This window comes from Orbicella faveolata, unplaced genomic scaffold (genome assembly GCF_042242905.1).
Source record: "Orbicella faveolata isolate gen_17 unplaced genomic scaffold, um_ofav_v1 contig_34, whole genome shotgun sequence".
Classification (NCBI taxonomy): Eukaryota; Metazoa; Cnidaria; class Anthozoa; order Scleractinia; family Merulinidae; genus Orbicella; species Orbicella faveolata.
This window is the reverse complement of record NW_028301563.1, coordinates 20,544,819-20,565,000: the sequence shown is the minus strand read 5'-3', so window position 1 is coordinate 20,565,000 and position 20,182 is coordinate 20,544,819. Positions and strand designations below refer to the sequence as shown.

General features: G+C 38.5%; 1 protein-coding gene and 1 pseudogene across 2 annotated transcripts in view; both read left to right on the top strand.

The window, feature by feature from the left end:
- The window catches only part of LOC110055855 (cyclic GMP-AMP synthase-like receptor 1), a 24,391-nt gene extending 4,906 nt beyond the window's left edge, over positions 1-19,485 (top strand). Inside the window, exons 2-4 of one of the 2 annotated variants that reach the window (XM_089271818.1) lie at positions 4,496-4,544; positions 5,453-5,543; positions 15,902-19,485. In XM_089271818.1, coding sequence (XP_089127944.1) covers positions 15,931-17,199 — 1,269 coding nt within the window. In that variant the 5' untranslated portion in view covers positions 4,496-4,544; positions 5,453-5,543; positions 15,902-15,930 and the 3' untranslated portion in view covers positions 17,200-19,485. The remainder of the gene's footprint in view (positions 1-4,495; positions 4,545-5,452; positions 5,544-15,901) is intronic. The other variant, XM_020762261.2, reaches the window with a different exon arrangement.
- LOC149105232 (uncharacterized) lies at positions 1,921-2,718 on the top strand (annotated as a pseudogene).
- Positions 19,486-20,182: the final 697 nt, after the last annotated feature.

The following is a 20,182-nucleotide window of genomic DNA, read 5'->3' as shown; positions in this document are numbered from 1 at the left end:
ACTTACAAACATTCAAGAGTCTCTGTTCAACTCAAGGAAACTTGACTGATGTGTACAGATTCAATTGTTGTTTTATTCCTAGACCAAACTAAAGACCTGCTTTCAAAACTTGTATTATTCACTGCTCATAGGATGAAAATCTGCTAATTATTCCTATTTAAAAAAAAAGATTCGACTCTGAAATATTTATTGAACGCGGCTACAATTAAGAGTCATGGCCCATTGCTTTATTCATTGGCAGAAAATACCAAGGAAGGAGAAATTCCCCAAGTCATATATTACAGGAAATGCCGTAGTCTTTTTAGCATGAAGCGAGATTAGTTGGAGAGCATTTTTCAAACAACGGCCGCGAAACAGATTTCGAAGTTTCATTTGGAAAGCCAAGGGCAAAGATCTCGTCGGCAAGAGCCAATCACGAGCAGAACTTGCTCGAAAATGCACACTTTTTGCGAAAATAAAACTGCATGGACAAGAACACACGATCCTTTTGACTCAGTAAGTTGACTTGTATTTAGATGCTTAAGAAAAGCTGCTATTGCTGTGGGTGATAGCAGGCTTATTGGCCTTGCCTGTTGTGATTTGGTAGCAGCTAAAGCGTGTTACCATGGTCGGTGCTTTTGAGATTGTACCTGACCAGATAAAGCGAGCAAGTACACTGACTTGGAAAGCAGTGAACCGGACTCGAATGAAAACTAATTTTTTGATATAGAGTCTCAAGCTTATGACAAACTGTTTGAGTTTATTTGATCAGATTTATTAAATCCCAGGCTTATTTAGATGGTTGATCTGAGAGAGAAGTAGTAATCTCCATGCGATCAATGGGCGCTACTGAAATATCCGAATCAACGAAAAAGACATTTTCAAAGAAAGTTAGAAAACGATTTCGGCGACCTGTTACAATTTGAAGATCTCCCGAACAATAATAAAGTTTTTTGTTCTTTCCAAAATTTTTTCAAATGCTCAACTGGCCGGAGAGATAGTAACTTTATCTCAGCAATTCGACAACAGGGCTGACTCCATGCCAAGTCAAGGAAAATAGCAAGTTGGACTGCACATCTGTAATGTAGTTCTTTCAAATAATACTAAAATGGCATGGCCACCGAAATCTCATGAACTATGTGAGAATGCAATCAATCTCCCAGCAGAACTAGATGCCTTTATATATACTCTTCTAACTAGCAACTCAGAAATCCCAACGGAATATCCTCATCGCTACCGGTGCCTTGTTGGCAACTCTTTTGGGCGAGACATTATATACGGGATAACTGGCCGAAAACCTTCCAAGCAAATGCTATTACCATACGCAGTAAAAACGTGGCAAACCGCAATGTTGAACTTATACAGATGCTAAGCCAATGTGAGCATGGGATTGCCTATACGCCAATTGAGGAAATAAACACAGCACTTTGCCTACAAAAAATGGCCTTGACTCCTGATAATGATGTTCCTTTGCCGAAAAATATTCAGGCAACGCTTGCGTGGAATAATATTGATAGAATAGAAGAGACGCTTTATGGCGCAGGAACATCTCATCGAGTAAATGTTATTGCTGTCTAAGCCAAGCATTTTGGTCCCGGAACCCCCTTCCGCCCCCTGAAACTGAGCAAGCTAGGACAAGGAAAAGAAATATTGATCCTCCAGTAATCTCGCTTGTACCTCCATATGACGCTGGTGATCGCGCGACACGAAGAAGACATGAAATTGATAATGTCGATGCTCGAAGGAAGCTGGATCAATCCCTTTAAGGGAGAAAGGCAAGACCTAGTTGTCTATCTACCGGCAACTTCGCAACTCCTGAGATAGAGAATGATCTGCATGCTTCCGGCAGAGGCTTTCGGAGAGACTGTTTATAAGACATTTTGTCGTGACAGGCTTGAGTCTGACCTACGTTAGGTGAAATTCTGCGACAAAATTACGAACCTCAAAGTTTGAATAAGAAGATGAAAGGACAAATAGGGTCAAGCAAGGAAGTAATCATTGAAGCAGATCGTGCACAGTTTGCTCAAATGATCATTATTGCTGAGAGCAGAACGTTAAAGCTGAATGATATACTGAGACACCCTCTCGGACCTTGCCCTTGGGCCCTTAACTCGGATGATGCCGGAATTGCTGAAGAGAACCAGCTAATCATCACTTGCCAAGGAGCCAGCTTGAAGAATATGACAGCAGCAGATATGATTCCTCAGCCGTGCGGGCGAATTTTTGACGCAATGGTAATGGTCCAGAAGATAAGAGGTGACCAGAAAACATTTGCTGAATTGGCTGACAGTATGATGTCCATGGTTTTGCATGAAGGAGCAGACAGTCAGCGTATTGACGTGGTCTTCGACGTTTACAGAAATAATTCGATCAAAAACCACAGGAGAGAGAAGAGAGGCTCAGAAAGCGGTCATAAAGTCAGAAACTTCAAGTCCGACTACAAGATACATCAATGGCGGACATTCTTGTCCAATTCCCAGAATAAATCGCTCCTGCAAGTTTATTTCAGAAAAGTGGCAAAATGAGAGGCACAGAGAGAGGTTCGCTGGAAAGACAATCTTCGTAACGACCAAGGATTACTGCTATGAACTCTCCTCAATCGGAGTAACAGCAAGGGAAGAGCTAGGGTCGACGCACGAGGAAGTGGGTACCAGAGTGTTTTTCCATATGAAGCACAAATACCCCAAATATGTTTTCACAGCGCTCGAAACCCAGTCAAACGTCTCTTTAGTGTTTTGAGCAATGTCCTTCGATGACATCACAAGAAGCCCGACCCAGATCCCGCTATGCTCGGTCAAGGGGCGAGAAATTACAACTTTAAACGCCTGTAGAATCGCGGGAATTTTATCAACCGAGATATTTTTTTCGCTGAAGTAATAGGGCAAACTAGTAGATTTCATTGAAGGAAAAAAATTGGGGGTTAGTTGCACTTTAAAGCAATACTTGAAAAATATCTTGATAGGTAGAAAGTGTCGGGCACTTTCAACAACGTAATATATAATTTATGAAGGAAGCACATAATTGTAAACTACATTGACTCAAAATGTTCCTCAAGTCGTTGTTTTCGAGGTCAATTCGCATCCCTGGGTAACGGTTTTGTGCACTCTTCTAGCTATATCTTTTTTTCCTTCTGAACAATTTGACATGGTCTCCAGGATTTTCAGCGTTAAATATCAAAGAAGAATCAACGGAGACATTTGAAACCACTGCACAGATAAACGAAGAGCTAAAAAGAACGGAATTCGATGATGCATTTTGCAAAAAATTCAAACTTCTAATCAATAGATTTTCTTCATTTTTTTCGCTAAATGTAGAAAATTGGTAGAGAAAATGATCCATCAAAAGAAAAATAGGGGTCGCCGAAGGTCCAAGATCATTAAATCCAGGTAAAGCTATTATTACTTAGCATGCGCTCGATGCATGACGCGACTTGTGAATTTAAGTGCGCAGTAAGGAGGCACAGAAACAATTAGCACGAATGTCCTTAAAAGTCAACAAATGGCCAAAATGATCTACCAAATACCTAAGGAGTGACTGGGCACGGTACCTAGGTTACCGGTAAATGATATTTTTCTCAAAATCTACCCATATGACCCCACCTTAAAATTTCAGGAATTGAAATTGGCTCTTATTAAACATTCGTGCAAAGTAAAATAAAACTCTGTAGGACAGACTAGACCTGTAAAGTAGCTTACTATGTAGCTAAGAGTCAGTCACTTTAATAAGTCTTATACTTAGTTACTTACACACTAGATTTTTCACAAACTAAGAGATTGTGAAGTCTACCTTGCAGATTTTTTTTTTTTTAATTTGGCTCTAAACATGATTCACCCCTACAAGTCAACCGTGAAAATTTGATCGTGGGTTGTACGGTAGGTTTTAAAGTAATACTCGTTCATAGACTGGCTTGCACAACCTTGGGCGTAAATTGAACTGCGCATGCCTTTTATCTAACTGTGCGCTCATGAGATGCCATGCATCACATGCAAGAAAGCAAGAGTAAATTAGAACTCTTTTACCAGTTGATTATCTAGTTGATTATCTTTTTTTGTCATATTTTTTTGTCATATTTTGTTGGTTGCCGGCGTGGGGGATTTTGAGTGCACTCAACTCCTGCTTTGACTTCCCATGTAATCACAGCATTTCATTTAGCACGCTGCTTTTAGCACATGTAATTTGTATGCTTTTTTTACAGGATGCTCTATTTGGTCATTCATTTCTTCTGCACAGCGGTTATTGTTTTCCTTCCCACATCTCCTTAGCTGGACATTACTGTGTCTGAATCTGAAAATGGTAGCTAGACTTCAATCCACACTTCACGAGGAGTGTGGGTTAATTTAGGTTATCCTAAACACTGTATGATACCATCGACCATATATGATGAATTTGAAAAGGAATGAATATGGAAATTATTACTTGTTTTGGTGATTGGACAAGAAGCGGCGGTTTCTTTTTAAATGTTCTCAGTCTCTCCGACGAGAATAACTGATAATTTCATCATGAATGTTTTCAACAGGGTCGCATCTCCTCATACGGCCGGGACGAGTCGCATAAAAGCGAGGCTAGTAAGTCTTTGATGCATCCTCGGAGACCCAGGGGCTGCTAGTCAGAACGTCGATGCGATGTTTTTGGGCAAGCAATATTTTCGGGCGAAAGTTTAAGTAAACTTTCGCCCGAAAATATCGCTCGCCTGAAGACATTGCGTCGTCCCGACTAACAACCCCTGGGTCTCCGAGGATGTCTTTGATGTTTTGTTGACAATGCTTCGAACTAAACACAAGCAGCACTGATTAGTTACAATAAGAAATTAACTAAGTAACATAAACTGTCAGTAAGAAAGTGTCTTTAATTCATGTAAATTGAAAATTTTCCCGATTAAACTCAGAAATATTATCTTTGCTTGCACAAAGGTAATGTCTAGGAAAAAGCCGCATTTTTAGTTCCTGATTCATTATTAATGCTGCGCTATTAGGTTTCAGGGCATGCTTTTACATGATTGTATAAGGTACTAAACAGAAGGGATACAAAATACTCAAGTCATTATAACTCCCTGATATCTCCTTTGAACTTTTGTTTAAACAGGCAATTTAATGGTATGAATGATATTTAGGTTCTCCTTATCATTTGAACAGCTTTAAATTAGTATTTCATGGCCCTATATATTTTGCTTTCCTTCTTATCTCATTTGTTTTTGTTGCATATTTACTTTTGTCAGTCGTGAGAATAATGTATTAGCAGTGGTAGTGTTGTATCTGTTAATTGTATTATTTTTAGTTGTCCTTATTAGTAATATCGTCGTTATTTAGAATTAATTCTTGTTAACAAAGTTGTTATGTTGTTAGTATTGTAAGCAATGTTGATTGTTATTTGTAATTTGCAAGTAATGATAGCGATGTAAGTTTTGTAGAATAATTGTACATAAAGTGTAGTATTGTAATTAAAGAAAACATTATTTAATTTTGTTGTTTTCAAGAGTATCAAGACATCCTCTACATCTGCATCATCAGTTCTGCCACACTTACATGTAATCTAACAGCAACAGAAGGTACTAGGAGCTAGTCTAGGTAAGGTGCATAGACTCCCTAAATGAATGTTAAAGTGGAGATCGCTTCTTCAGATAGTATCCTATTATGCACTGCAGCAATTATTGTCGCGATTAGAATGACTTTGTCTACCATTGACATGAGTTCAGAATAGTTGAATTTAGTTTGTGCCAGTTTCATATCAAGTTTAGTTTTTGCAGGTATTGCATACATCTAGAATTTTTGTCACGTGACAATGACACAAATATAGACCTTGTGGTTTTTAGTTTTCTGGTCACCATCATTTTGGATGCAATATAATTTTGGTTTTGATGGAAATTCAGTCCTTATGATTGCTTTAGGCAAAAATTCTTGTATTTCATTTTGATGTTAGGGGGAAAAATTTCAGATGAAATTACTTGTCAAGAGTCATAGTGCAGTTATAAGCTACACTGTGTAGGATAGGCAGGTGGGTAGATAAAAAGTTCCTCTGGGCATTGTCCTCTTCACTATATTCTTTAGGCCACTGCACTGCAATCGACAATGTCAAATTATTCAGATCACAATATGTGGTTTGTGGAGTTATGTGCAGTTCTGATAATTTATGTAGTGCAAATGGTATAATCATGTTGACTTAATGATCACAAATTGATTGAAATTAACAATAGCCTTTTTAAGTGATGGTAATAGGACTGAGTGGAGTCTAATTCGGTCGGTTATCATAAGAGTGATAACAAAATCGGACGACCGCGCAGCGGGAGTCCGATTTGTTCATCACGAGTATGATTACAGACCGAATTGGACGACGCGAAGTCTTATTACCAATTAATCATAAAAATTACAATTTCCGAGAAAAGAAGAATAGAAAAGTTATGAAAGAAAGGGAAAAAGCGCATTAAAATACCTACAAAGGAGATGTAAACATTCTAAGGCCACCACGCCTCCTACCGGCAATTAGGCGCCAAAAACACAAAAGCAAGCGCACACACGCACGCACGTAACTACAACTTTGAATGTGATTGGCTTATTGAACTGTCCAATAACAAACTGTCCAATAACGAACTGTCCGATGACAACTTGGCAAGTGAATTAGGGGAAAATAGGAGTTTTTTAAACCAATCACAATCGAGGAAATTGTAATTTTTATCATTAAGGTAGTTGCAGCTGCTTATTCTGCTGTTTGTTTAGTAAAAGTTTCAAATACGTATTTTTGAGATGTTATTCTTTAAGAGAGGTAGTTAATTTTGTCACGGTGTTGGTCAGTAAAATCAATTACGGTGTGTAAAAAATCATCCAACCTGCCAAATTGCCGATAACCATCGACTTTCCGTGGTGTACTTGTCTACCCTTGAAGACAACCTGTAAAGTAGTCCCACCCACTAGTTTGTCGCGATACGCCTAGAGCTCGTTTTGCAATTTGGCAGTCGCTGCAAGCGCAACCGTAAAATATCTCCATATCACTCCGCTTTGCTTTGCTTTGGAACTTTGTGTTTGTGGAATAGTGATGAGTAATTTTGTGGTGCGCCAGCATTCCTTTGTAACCACACGCCACAGGATCCGGACCTCAACACGACACCACAAACAATTGAGCCACCCAAGAGCGTGACAGGCGTCTAGCCTTCTCGTTTTGAACATTCGAAAACAACAGGACGTAGAAGAAAAATGACTGAGAACGGACAGGATTATCAACTGGAAATCAAACTCGCCAATCGAAATTCTTCTTTTAAGAGATTCAGTAAAGAAACAGATTGAAAGAACTATAAAACGTGTTGCCTGATTTGCCAGAGACAGTACTTCACTTAGACCAGTAACTGTTGAAGGATGAGTTCAATGACGCGCATGAGGATTTTGACAATTTGTTAGAATTAGGAGAGAAGGAGAAAGGAATACTTCATATCAATGTTTCGATATCTGGGATTGGGAATTCATCGAGTGTAGAATTACAGTGTAGAGTCCGTGAACGCATCCAGGCACTAGAGAGAAAATCCAGTCAGACACTGTCTGAGAAATCGAGCCACAGTAGGAAGTCCAAATCGTCTGACAGGTCAAAATTGAGTTCCTCCTCTGCAAAACATCTTTTTCACGCTTTACTTGATGCGGCTGCGAAGTCTGCAAAGTTGCATGCTAAAATGGAATTTCTTCAAAAGGAAGGAGAGTTAACTATAAAGGCGATTACAGCTCGCAAAGAAATTAGCTATCGCAAACGCTGAAGAGTGCGCAATAAAAAGAATTCTCAAGGAGGAGAAAATATCAGAGGGCAATAGACAGGAAGTCAGAAGTGCCAAGAAGGAATTAAAACCAGATTTAAGTGACGAAAATATAGCAGGGGTGAGGAGCTTTTGTGTCAACCTCCATGGTGCTCCATTCATTCCTACAAGCCATCCTATGCCTCATTTTGAACCTTTGAGCTGAAAGCCTGTGCCGCAATTCTAGCGTAATGATGTAAACACAGCCATTCAAGAGTTAGTCAGCCTACAAGCCTAACAAACCAAATTAAGCTCATTAATAAACAATCAGTAGAAGATCAGCCACATTCCGGTAAAAGAGGCACCTGTTTTCTCTGGAGATTATTTTGAATATCCAGCCTTCACAACTGCCTTTGACTCCATTATCTCCCGTAATGTACCTTCAGACAGAGATCGACTCTATCTCCTGAACAAATACTCGAAAGGCAAAGCAAACGAAATAGTGAAAGGTTTCTTGGCCATGAGCTCAGACATCTCACATGAAAGGGCTCGGAAGCTACTAGACGAGGCCTTCGGTAATCCCATCCGTGTCGCTGAGGCTTATAAGTCAAGTCTTAGCAGCTGGCCAAAGATCGACGACGGAGACAGTAGTGGTATCCAAGAGTTTTCTGATTTCCTCGTTCATTGTAGAGAAGCCATGAAAGTCATGCGGTCAATGGGAGACCCACTTGACAGAAGCCATTCGCCTTGTAAGCAGCAAACTGCCTTCATACTCTGGAGTGAATTGGTGCCAGCATGCCCAGGAAGCATGTACGAAATCTAACAAGATTGTCACCTTTGGAGGTTTTGCGAAGTTTGTTAGAGATCAGGCAGAGCTAGCAAATGACCCTAGGCATTTTCTCACTGAATGCTTTAAAGGCAGAAAGAAAGAAGTCAGACAAAACAAAGGTGACAGTAGTTCAAGCGCAAGCACTTTCTTGATATCATCCATGCAACCACCTAACAATTTTGTCCCACCGTCAAAACCGTCAGCTGATCAAACAGATCAGACCTGCTCCCTTTGTAACAGTCAGCATACTCTCGTAAAGTGCAACAAGTTGCTGGAGAAGTCTGTAGACGACCGCAGCAAGTTTCTTTGAAGCAAGAGTCTTTGCCAGGGATGTTTTGGAAAGGGTCATGTGTCGTCAGGATGTAGAAACAGAGCAACTAGAATGTAGAAGACGTCATCACACTAACAGATCAAAAAAAAAAGAAAAACAAAAAAAAAAACTAACACTACTTACAATGATAGAATCACAATAACCTACACTTACACTAATTACAATACAGTTGCCCTCCTAATACAAATAAACGGTGTTTACACTTAAAGTAATATAGTACTTATCTAATTTCTTGCACTTTAGCCGAAACCGGTACTATATATTAATTAACTTAAACCGCATTTTGAAGATATGCTTTAATAAGGGCAACACAGAACAGAACAACGAAAAGCAAAGAACGATGCTCTAGTTTGTTTACCGCATATCATAACACCTACTGTGTTGATTTCAAGGGGGACAAGGGTGGAAGGAGGGCCGTATAGCAGTATTCTTAGCATCTGAAGATAACTTTTCGGTTTGAAGTTTGGAAGTGAACTTTCTAATGAATTATTTTATGATATTTAATTCCTTTTTAAGTAGTTTTTGTGTATATAAGTAATACTTGGCAAATAACAGTGTAAAATTAAATTTTAGTAACGACCTATTAGCGACTTGAGGATAATTCTTAGCCTCTAAACCAAACAGTATTTCAAGTGGAGATGGCGGAAAGGAGGTGCCACTTTCTTTGTTGTGCCATTTGATGACTTCAGAAAAGAATTGTTTTGACCAATTGCTGTTTAGAAAAGTGTGGCTTATTGATTCGGGTTCTTGGCGTAATAAACACAACATGTCTGATTCTATACCATGGAAGGAAAGCTCTTTTTTAGTCGCCACAATTCATGTGGAGTAGTTTGAAGTAGAATTCTTTAAGCTTGTTGTTTTTGCAAACATTTTTAACCCGTTTGAAAAATTTGTCTAGTTGAAGTTCTACAACTTGCAGATCACGTGCCCATTTAGGGCACGCCTTTATCTCTACATTGTCTCTGTTTATCAGAAGCCTATAGTAGTCTCTGCTTTTCATTTTGTGCGAGTCCATGACGGTATACGGAGAGAGTTGGAATGCATTTTTGGCGAGAAAGGTGCTTTTATCTACCTGTTTTTCTTTTGTTCTTTTGAGAAGGTGCTTAGCAATCGCGGAAACAACCTGCATATAACTTAGAAAATTGCGTTCAACCGCGTACTTCGGATGAACTCTGGGAAAGTAAGAAATTGGCCATTTTCCTTTAAAAGATATAAGGAAAATTCCTTTCTGAAACCATTCTTTGTAAAAAAAAATGGTTTGATTTCCAATTAAGATTTCTTTGTTGTTAAATAATACCATTTCCTGGCCAATGGCACAATTGTAGGCTACTTCAATCTCTAAAAATTGTTGTAGAATTCTGGTAAGTTGGTTTGCTTCAGAAGTTTTTTATTGTAATTGCATTTTAACAAAAAGTTCAGGCCACCATATTTGTTCAAGAGATATTTGGGAATCGTCTTCCAGGATTCCTCCCAAGCTTGCTCTGTTTTCAAAAGTCTTGCGATCCAGGCAAGTTTTAATGACTTGGACATTAACTCAATGTTTGACGCACGCAAACCTCCTTCGCTATATTCAAGGGACCTTAATTTTCGTTTAATTTTTTTTCCAAATAAACTTAAAAAGAAGGGAGTTAGTGGCTTTGATATATTCGGAAGGTGTGTCAAGAATCGACATTGAGTACACCAGCTGTGAAATTCCAAGGCATTTAGTTATAAGAACTCTCCCAAACGAAGTAAGGCTGCGGGATTGCCAGATGTCAAGAATAGTGCTTAATTTATCCACTTTTGCATTGAAGTTCTTTCCTTCATTTTGTTTTTGGTAGTAAGAGATAAATATTGCCAGCGCTGTAATTGGCTCTTTAGGCCAGTGGAATTCAAAAGGCTCTTCTACGTTGTGCCTCCAAGGCCCGAGCCACAAAGCTTTAGTTTTGGACGGGTTTAATCTCAGACCGGAAGCATCACCGAAGTCACTTAACACTTGGATAGCTCTGTTAACAGATTCGCAACTGCTACACAAAAGTGAGGTGTCGTCAGCGAACTGGCTTATTTTGAATTCTTTTTTAAAAATCTGAATACCTTGTACTTCTTTGTTTTGCCTTATCTTGCATGCCAAGATTTCCACAGCCAGAATAAATGGATAAGGCGACAGGGGACAACCTTGTTTCACACCTCTTGACAGTTGGAATAGGTTGGTACAGAAGCCATTATTCATAACGGAACTCTCCGGATTGGCATACAGAGTTGATATCCACCGTTGAATACTGTTCCCAAAATTAAAGAGAGCAAGCGTCTTTTGAATAAACTCCCATTCAAGTTGGAGGAGTATTCCAGGGATGTTTTGGACTGTGGTTTGTTCTAGAATGTCATTAATTAACCTGATATTTTGGCCGATATATCTTCCCTTTATGAATCCAGTTTGGTCCGGATTGATAAGACATTTTATTATATGGCTTGTGTTTGTAGGCGATATAACGCGCGCTCTGATTGGTTAATTGTCACTGAATTGTAGGGCATTATTCTCCCGTAATGCCCACGGGCCGATTACGGATTATGCAAATTAGGAAGAGCCCGGCTCGGAAAATTCAAGCGGATTGAAACGATGAAAGCCGATTAAAAACAGTAAGAGAGGTAAATTTAATTCCGAGTAGCTAAAAGTTTAGGGATTTTTCCCTACTAAAATTCATATAGAAGTCGTTTTTGACTTACCGGTAACCTTGGCGAGCACTAGTGAAAAGCAATCAAAGTTTGCCGAGTGTTGAGTAAAGCTAAAATCGCTAAATGAAAAACACCATCGGCAGATGTGTCACGTATCCTGAGCAGAAAACCACGAAAAAACTTATAAGTTATCATCTTAGTCACAATAATTACCGAAATATTGAACTCCGTTTCAGTTCTCATCAAATAGATTCCCTTGCTTCAACACAAGAGAGTGAAAATCAGCTTCCAGGATCATCAGATGTCAACAATCGGGCGGTTTCTGTCGGTAGCAGTATTTCTGATACCTGCAGGAAGTTTTAGACGTTCACAAAGCTTGAAAAGTTAATCCATAAATCCCAGAATGAAGAAGGCCAAGATATGTTGTCGAAAGCGAATGCGAAGTTATTCTGAGCAGTGCATTCTGAAGCATAAGTATTTTGTTTCACCGAAAGGCCGTTGGTTTGGACTATTTTGAAGCACTTTCTGTCTTTTCCATGTGCGTTGACGTTTTGCCACAAAAGTTGGAAAACCTCTCCCATCAAGTTGTGGCACCACGATACTAAAATACCTTTTTGAGGCTGGGACAATCATTTCTCCCGTGAGGAAATGTGCACTTTTAACGGAAGACGTAATACAGTGGTGAAGTTCACTGACTGTGTAGTTTTGCCCTGGGTTTGAGACGATGAATGAATCGGTAAACGCGCGCATCGCCGGATGTAAATTGACGACTTCCGCTCGAATAATTTTTTCTTTCCTTTAATTCATGAGCCATATAATAAACAACTTAATAACCTCGACCGTTCGGTCGTTACGGGAAAATCTCAAACCTCGGCCTACCGTATTGACCGAGCGACAGCGAGGTCAATACGGCAAGACCTCAATTTGAGATTTTCCCGTAACGACCGAACGGTCGAGGTTATTAAGTAGTTATTAATACCCTTCTAATCTCTTGGCTATTACATGTACTTTCGACGCGATTTTGTAGTTCAAGTTTAATAGAGTTAATCGGTCGCCAATTTGCCAGGCTAAGTAAATTTGAATCGTCTTTCGGTGTAAGAGTGCTGTAATAGTACCTCTACGCTGAGATATTGACATTATTTTCTCCTTCTCTATAAGCCACATTATAGCAATTGATTAAATCCTCACTCAATAAGTCGAAAAAACAATTGTAGAACCCCCAGGTAAAACCGTCCTCACAGGGCGATTTTCCGCTGGAAAAGGTTTTTAAAACTTCCTCCAGAGTAATTTCACCTTCTAGCAACTCTTTTTCTAAGTCCTGCAGCTTTCGTCTTTCCAAGTTGTGGACAAAATTTTCAAACCGGTTATCTTCAATAACCCCAGTAGAAATATAGAGGTCTCCATAAAAGTTTTCGATTTCTTTCACTGGTTCGTCGGCTCTGTGCAGATGTTTTCCGTTCGAGAGTTCTAATTCTACTTTTTTTTTTTTTCTGTTGTAATTTCTAGATTAAAGAAATATTTCGTAGGTTTCTCACCCCTTTCTGTCCATCTGGTTTTAAAACGTAGCATTAAGCCCTTCGCTTTTTCCTCGTAGAATACAATGAGTTGTTGTTTTAGAATTTCCTTTTCATTTAGTGCATCGTCGATAAATTCAGCGTTAGTGCTGTCAAAAATCCTTTTAATTTTCCTAGTTCCTCTAGGCGGGTTTGCAAATCCGATTCCCGTTTGCGTTGTGTTTTGGCTTTGTTTTTTGAATAGGCAATAGTGTGGCTCCTTATTTCCATTTTAATAAGCTCCCACTTTAGTCTGTGATCATCCAGGTCTCGGTATTTTTCACCTGTAATGGCATAATTTTCTTTAATGCGATTGACATATTCTTCATCATCAACAAGAGAGTTGTTAAACTTCCATAGGCTTGGACCCCGCCTCTCTTCCGAAAGTTGTAAAGAAAGCTCTTTTGCTTTGTGGTCAGGTGCGTTGGAAGTCTTGTATCTATGTTAACGACGCAGTTGGAGAAGGAGAGAGCAACTAGAAAGAAATCTATTCTTGAACAGACTTTCAATGCTTTGGATTCATAAGAGAAGCTCGACTTTTGCGAGTATTGTTTTCGGAAGATATCAATTATCTCTAATTCTCCCATGATAGAAATAAGTTTGTTTCGATAGGTAGATTCTTTCCATGGGATGACACCTCTTTTATCAGGAAAATTATGACCCCAACAGCAGAGTCTTCGCTCAGCAGTGAAAGGCTAGCAAGAAAACATTCAGTGCTCTGTACCAGCGTGATCCGTTCGTAAACTCTGATGGAGTTTTGCGTGTTGGTGGACGCCTCAGACGTCCAAACTTAACTTAAAAATTTTCACGATCGAACGCGCAAGTCATCCAGGCAAAAGCATTACCCTAAATGAAGGAGGATCGAATGGATTCTAGGTAATAAACGGTTCATCGATTCCAGTATGATCTCATCCTGTGTTAAGTGTCAGAGACTGCATGAACCAGTGTAGGAACAAGGGATGTCACATTTACCCGAGGATCGCCTTGAATCTACTCTGCCCTTTACCTACTGCACAGTGGACTATTTTGGTCCTTTCATTATTAAAGAAGGTCGCAAGGAGCTTAAGCACTACGACGTCCTCTTCACTTACAAGTATGGCCTCGAGAGTAATACACCTCAAAATCACTAACCCCCTTGAGATTGACTCCTTCGAATTCATTGATACCCTGAGACAATTTATCAGTCGTCGTGGTCCAATCTGCCAGCTAAGGAGTGATCAGGGAACAAATTTCGTGGGAGCTCGCAGGGAACTTACGCAAGCCTTATCCGAAACAGACCAGCAAAAGATTAAAACCAAGCTTCTGGAAGAACAGTGCGATTGGTTCTCATTTAACATGAATGTTCTACATTCAGCAAGGCACATGGGAGGTGTGTGGGAGCATCAAATCAGATCCGTGCGTAACGTCCTTTCATCCCTTCTTCAGGATAACAGAATGCAGCTAGACGATGAGTCACTCAGCTTTCTGACCTGGATTTGCTAAGCTCCTGGACTCCTAACCATTTGCTGATGATGAAATCAAAGGTCGTTCTTGCTCCACCAGGTGTGTTCCAGCCAGCGGATATCTATTGCTGAAAGTGTTGGAGGTGAGTTCAGCATTTGGTGAATGAGTCTGGACACGCTGGAGAAAGAGTTCCTCCTTACCCTACAGCAGCGTCAGAAATGGACACGCATTCTGATAAATTTCTGTATCGATGACGTCGTTTTGCTTAAAGATGAAAATCTTCCTGCAGTGCTTGGCAACTTGCATGTGTATCAGCTGTCTACCCTAGTTCTGATGGGCTATTGCGCAAAGTTCAGGTAGCTCTTGTGGACAGCTGCTTGGATAATACAGGCAAGAGGATTAGTGCAGTGTGGTATTATGCGGTATGGCATTCTCAGAACCTGTCACATTGAGAACCATTGTTGAAATCTCTTAATCTGTTAAACTTTAATGATATAATTCACTCAGAAATTCTTTCTTTTGTTTATCAGTGGTTTCATAAACTAACTGCTTCATGCTTTTTTGATTTCTTCAAACTGATATCTTCTGTACATGCATATTTTACACGTCAGTCACTGAATGAAAATTTGATTACAAAATCAGTTTGAACTACCCAATATGGTATACACTCTCCTCATTACACTGGTAACAACCTCTGTAACTCACTACCAATTACTGACAAGCAAATTAAGAAAAAATTATTGACAGTTATAATAATATTACTAGTTCTTAAATTGAAATGTAATTATTTTTTGTAGTGAGGTTTTAAAGTAATATTTTTAACCTAAACTGTTTATTTAACACTGTATTCCTTTTGCAAAATGTATTTACTTTGGGGCACCTGCTCAATTAGCTCCATAAACTATTTAGGTGTCCCAGACTCCACACAATCAACCTTGTATTAAAACTATTTGTTTTCCTTTATCTTCTTTTCTTTCTCTCTTTAACACTTGTTTTTTTAATCACAATGGTTAATTATTTCATTAATGCTATTTATCATCTTCTATATGTAATTTGTATATATTTGTATGTATTCCATTTTTTTTTTCTGACTCCTCTGTAAAATTAATGTTTGTGAGAGTTTAAATTAAAATTGAATTGAATTGTATTTGGAGAGACAGAAGCTGGTGCTTTTGATGTCAGCACAAACTGATTGAGAGCCAGAGTAATTCCCGACTGAGGAGCCTTACAAGTATTGAACTGAACTGTTAAAGATAATTTGGTTCATGGAACACCGATTTTCAGTTAATAGTTGAAATATGATTATTTTAGGACACTAGACAAACGCCCATTTTGATTAGTTAATAACTGTCTCTATATCTTAGTTCCGAACATAGTTACAATGTTTACTTCCTTTTTATTGGTAGATGGTGCTTGTTTCTATAACATCTCCAAGATGGCAAAACCTGTTCCAAGTCGGACGTACTATGCTCAAGTGAGAAAACATGAGCCATGGAAAGATGATGTTCCAGAAAAGAAGCTAATGAGTGAACAGGAGATTTACCAAAAATTGGACAGACATACATTTTCTGAGTGTATCAAAGAAAATGAGAAGAAGTGCTCTCCACCAAAAAGTAACCAGGAAGCCAGAAAAATACAGGAAGATGTAGAAAAAATTGCAAATGGGGTGGTTTCCAACTTAAGCAGAAAATTCAAACTTTTCGAAGGAAGCAGTTTACTGAAGACAGGGAGTACTTATGAAGGTGTGAAAATAGGAAACCCTGATGAATTTGATTACATGATTGAGGTTCCTGCTCTGAGCAAAGATATTATAGAGATAAGAGACAATCCTATGGAAGGTTATGTATGGCATGCCAGGGTGAAAGATGTGAATTTTTTTCACGACATTTATCCTTCTGCCCATAGTGAAAGCATTTCCCAGTTTTCCGTGAATTTCTTCATGGCATTGAAGAAGATTGTGATGGATTATATTCAGGATAATCTGCCACCAAACTGGAGCATGGCACCTAAGGTTGCTCCTGATAGATCAAAATATTTTGCTTTCTCAGCATCTGGTGTGCCAGGAGATGGTGGATACAGTCGGATGAAAGAGCTATCATGGGCAATGCAGCAAAAAGTTGCTATAACTCCACACCTAATCTGGAGTGGAAACATCTATAGAAATATGGAAGTGAGTCTTGATTTTTGCCTAGCCATACCTACACTCTTCGACAAAAGAGATTCATATGTGTACTTCCCCTCAGAGCCTCCAGCACATGCAGCTGCCAATATGTCTTGCCATGTGTTGCTGCTCACCAGGTTTTGCCTGAGGATGTCCTTCTCCAAAGAAGAACAAAGAATAATGAAGCAATATCCTTATCCTGATGGCCAGAACAGATGCATGCGCTTGCTGAAATTTCTTCGAGATGAACGGCTAACAGAAATTGACCCGGAAACTGGTGCTCCATTGACTGGCTTACCCACATACTGGATAAAAACCATCCTGTATGGGATGTACCAAGAATATCCACATGCTTCACAATGGCAAAGCGATTATCTAGGTGTGAGGGTAGTTCAGGCATTGGATAGACTCATTGATGCCTGTGCAAGGATTGACCTTCCCAGCTTTTTCCTACCAAATTGCAATCTTCTTCGCCCTGAAAGTGGATGTAGACAGGTTGCTGAGAAGGTAAAGGGTAATATTCTTTATGAGTTCATCAGATAAACATAAATCACTTGAAGAATATAGAACTAAAAGGGAATTCAAAATGTATCAAAAAACCTTAAGTTAATATAAAACACTCCAAACATTCGTTGAAGAGTCAGAGAATCCCCAGAACATTGTAATTACATTCTTTATAAAATATATTTTTGATTGAGTAACAGAAATCGAATCATCATCTAAACTTAGGTATTCAGGCAACATTTCTGTGTCTTAAATTCGTGTCCGTCAATTGTTTTCAAAGATGTTAGACACACTATAAATACTGAATAAGCAATGTAGGTGTGCATAGTCACTGACTTTGCTCCTCCCGGCCATATTTATGAATATTCATTTGAGTACCATTCATTTGAATACATTTACGTCTGGCTTGGTGTTTTACTTCAGTTAGCTTATTTTTTCTATATTATATTATTCACTGAAGTGGTTGAATAATGTGTAACATGTACATCTTTTTAAAGACGATGGTGTACTTTTCTTACGATCTGTCTTTAATTTTTTGTGGGTAGAAAGCTGAATTTAATATAAATTAATGAAGTCAGTCAAACTATTGACAGCATTTTTGCGTTCGACAAAGTGGAACGCAAACCTAATTTTGACCTGTGGCTTTCCAGAGTTGGTTATCCTGTGCATGGTTATAGGCCGAAAACACCACATTCCTGTAAGGACACCAAAATGGCCACCCCGCTTGATTTTTGCAGGGGCATGTCACGGCCGGTAAACTGGCACCGTTTAATGCTAAGACATGTGATAAGACATGTGGCGAACATGTGAGTATGTGAGCAGGCCATGTGAGCTCGTCTTTCTGATGGATCTTTCTTTGACTTCTTTCCAATCAGTCGCCTTACGCTTCGTTATTATGTGCTCTCAGCGTTAGATTTTGGCGAATTTTTAACGCTTCGACGGTAGCATCTATCTGTCTATCTATCTATCTATCTATCTATCTATCTATCTATCTATCTATATATATAGGTTGAATAAACAGAAGAAGATGGGAACTTTTCTCGTAGGAGGTCTTTAATTCAAGTGGACGTTTCGCCCATTCGGGCTTCTTCAACACTAAGAATATCAATACTCGGAATAAAATTTACAAAAAGTGAAAAAGCCTTAAATAAGTTACAAAACAATAACTTACAAAGAGAACAAAGAAATAATTTTTTTTTTCACATAAGATTACATAAGAATTACGTAATAATAAAAATAACAAAACGCCCTTGAAGCACATGAACTGAAACATGTTTGTACTACTATCTGATTCTTAGCATAATATTTAACAGCTGGCAATTCCCTGTGCTCTACATTTCTCTGATTCCTCTTGTATCCTTTCTCTATTTACAACAACTCGAAACAAACTGAAATACACTGAAACGCATTTGTACAGCTTAAGGTTACTCCAAACCTTCGTGGGTGTCCTCCGGAAAAAAATTGGTACTTGTGTTGTTTTCAAGGAAACCTCCACGAACTATCTACTTAAGGAAAAGTTCTGAAATGTAGAATTCGATCACAAAGCATCAATATTGGCATTTTGTTTTATTTATGCTGGTTATCTTTTTGCAGATTTTTCAAGTTCCACTACCGAAAAATTCGTGTAACGTGTTGCGAAAAAAAAATATTGAGAATAGAAGAATTCGCGAACATACTTTTGTTCCCTATCTATCAGTGAATTTTCTGACCAAATTTCACAGAAAACAGTTAAAGAGCAGGCATTCTCCCAAAAAAAACGAGTGCGAGTTTTCCCCGGGGTGGGGTGGGGGTACTCCCATATGTAAGCTATATTTTTTCTTTTTTTATATTATTATTGTAACATTCTTTGATTCCTTACATAACGTCATTAATTTACAATATTGTGGTAAAATAAAATTAAACAGATAGTAACATTATTATTGTCGATTCTTGTTCAGGGGAAATTAGAATAGAATAGAATATACAAAATAAAATTTGTGTTTTCGTGTCTAGTTATTCACACTTACTATTCAAATACATGCACCACTAACAATTATAATAATTTCTTGCGTATCTTGATAAGATTATGTAGTTTGTAACGTTTCGCTAATTATACAGGAGTATGATTCCTATGTATGATTCGTGTTAGCTGTAGAAGTATTTTAGGCGTGAATCCCTAAGGGGCTAGTAGGCTATTTAAGAATTTGTAATTTATGCAAGAGCCACTCGAAGGCATCTCTTTCAACTTTGCTTTTTAATTTTTCTGTTTATTCATTGCTCTATTTACTTTATGATGATGTAACGCTCGCTGTATCCTGTATCAATAAACGAGATGCCCACCCCTGATGCTGTGTTTGTGTTTATTAAGATTAGTTACAAAATAATTTATAATCGTTTTAGGGTGATTAGAATATAAAAAATATTGTGGTGAAATAAGCTATGATGACTATTACAATTATTTTTGTTGAATGTTATTCAAGGAGATAAAGAATGATGTAAATTTGTTGGGGAGGGCGTTTTTCGTATCTTCTCAAGCTCTTCTATTTTGTATTTGAGTAAGAGTTTGTTTACGAAGTCTCTACGAATAATTGTTTTGTCGTGTAATTTGCAACTATAAATATAGTACCTCATGAATACCATCGCGTAGTTAAATTTCTTTGCTAGCTCCTCATTATGCGGACCCTCGGTTAGGCCAAAAAGTTTTTCTTCAATGGACGAGTTGAACTTGGAATTATTTCTTGCATTGAACCATTGATAACCTCAGTATTGAAGGAAATTACAAAATGACAATCTTTGAATGAATGGTCAGCGGAATCTTTACCTCCACAGTTTAAGCAGTCGTCATCTGATTTGATGCCAAAACGGCATAGCTCTTTTTTAGTAACTATAATGCAGTGAATCAGCTTAACCTGAAACTCTTTTAACTTGGTCTCTTTGCATAGATTTTTGAGGGAGGTAAATACTTTTTTCCAGGAGTCTTTGTTCATGAATAGACTTTCGTTTCATCTTCTAGGACCTGTATGGTCAGCTGTGTGGGTCGTCA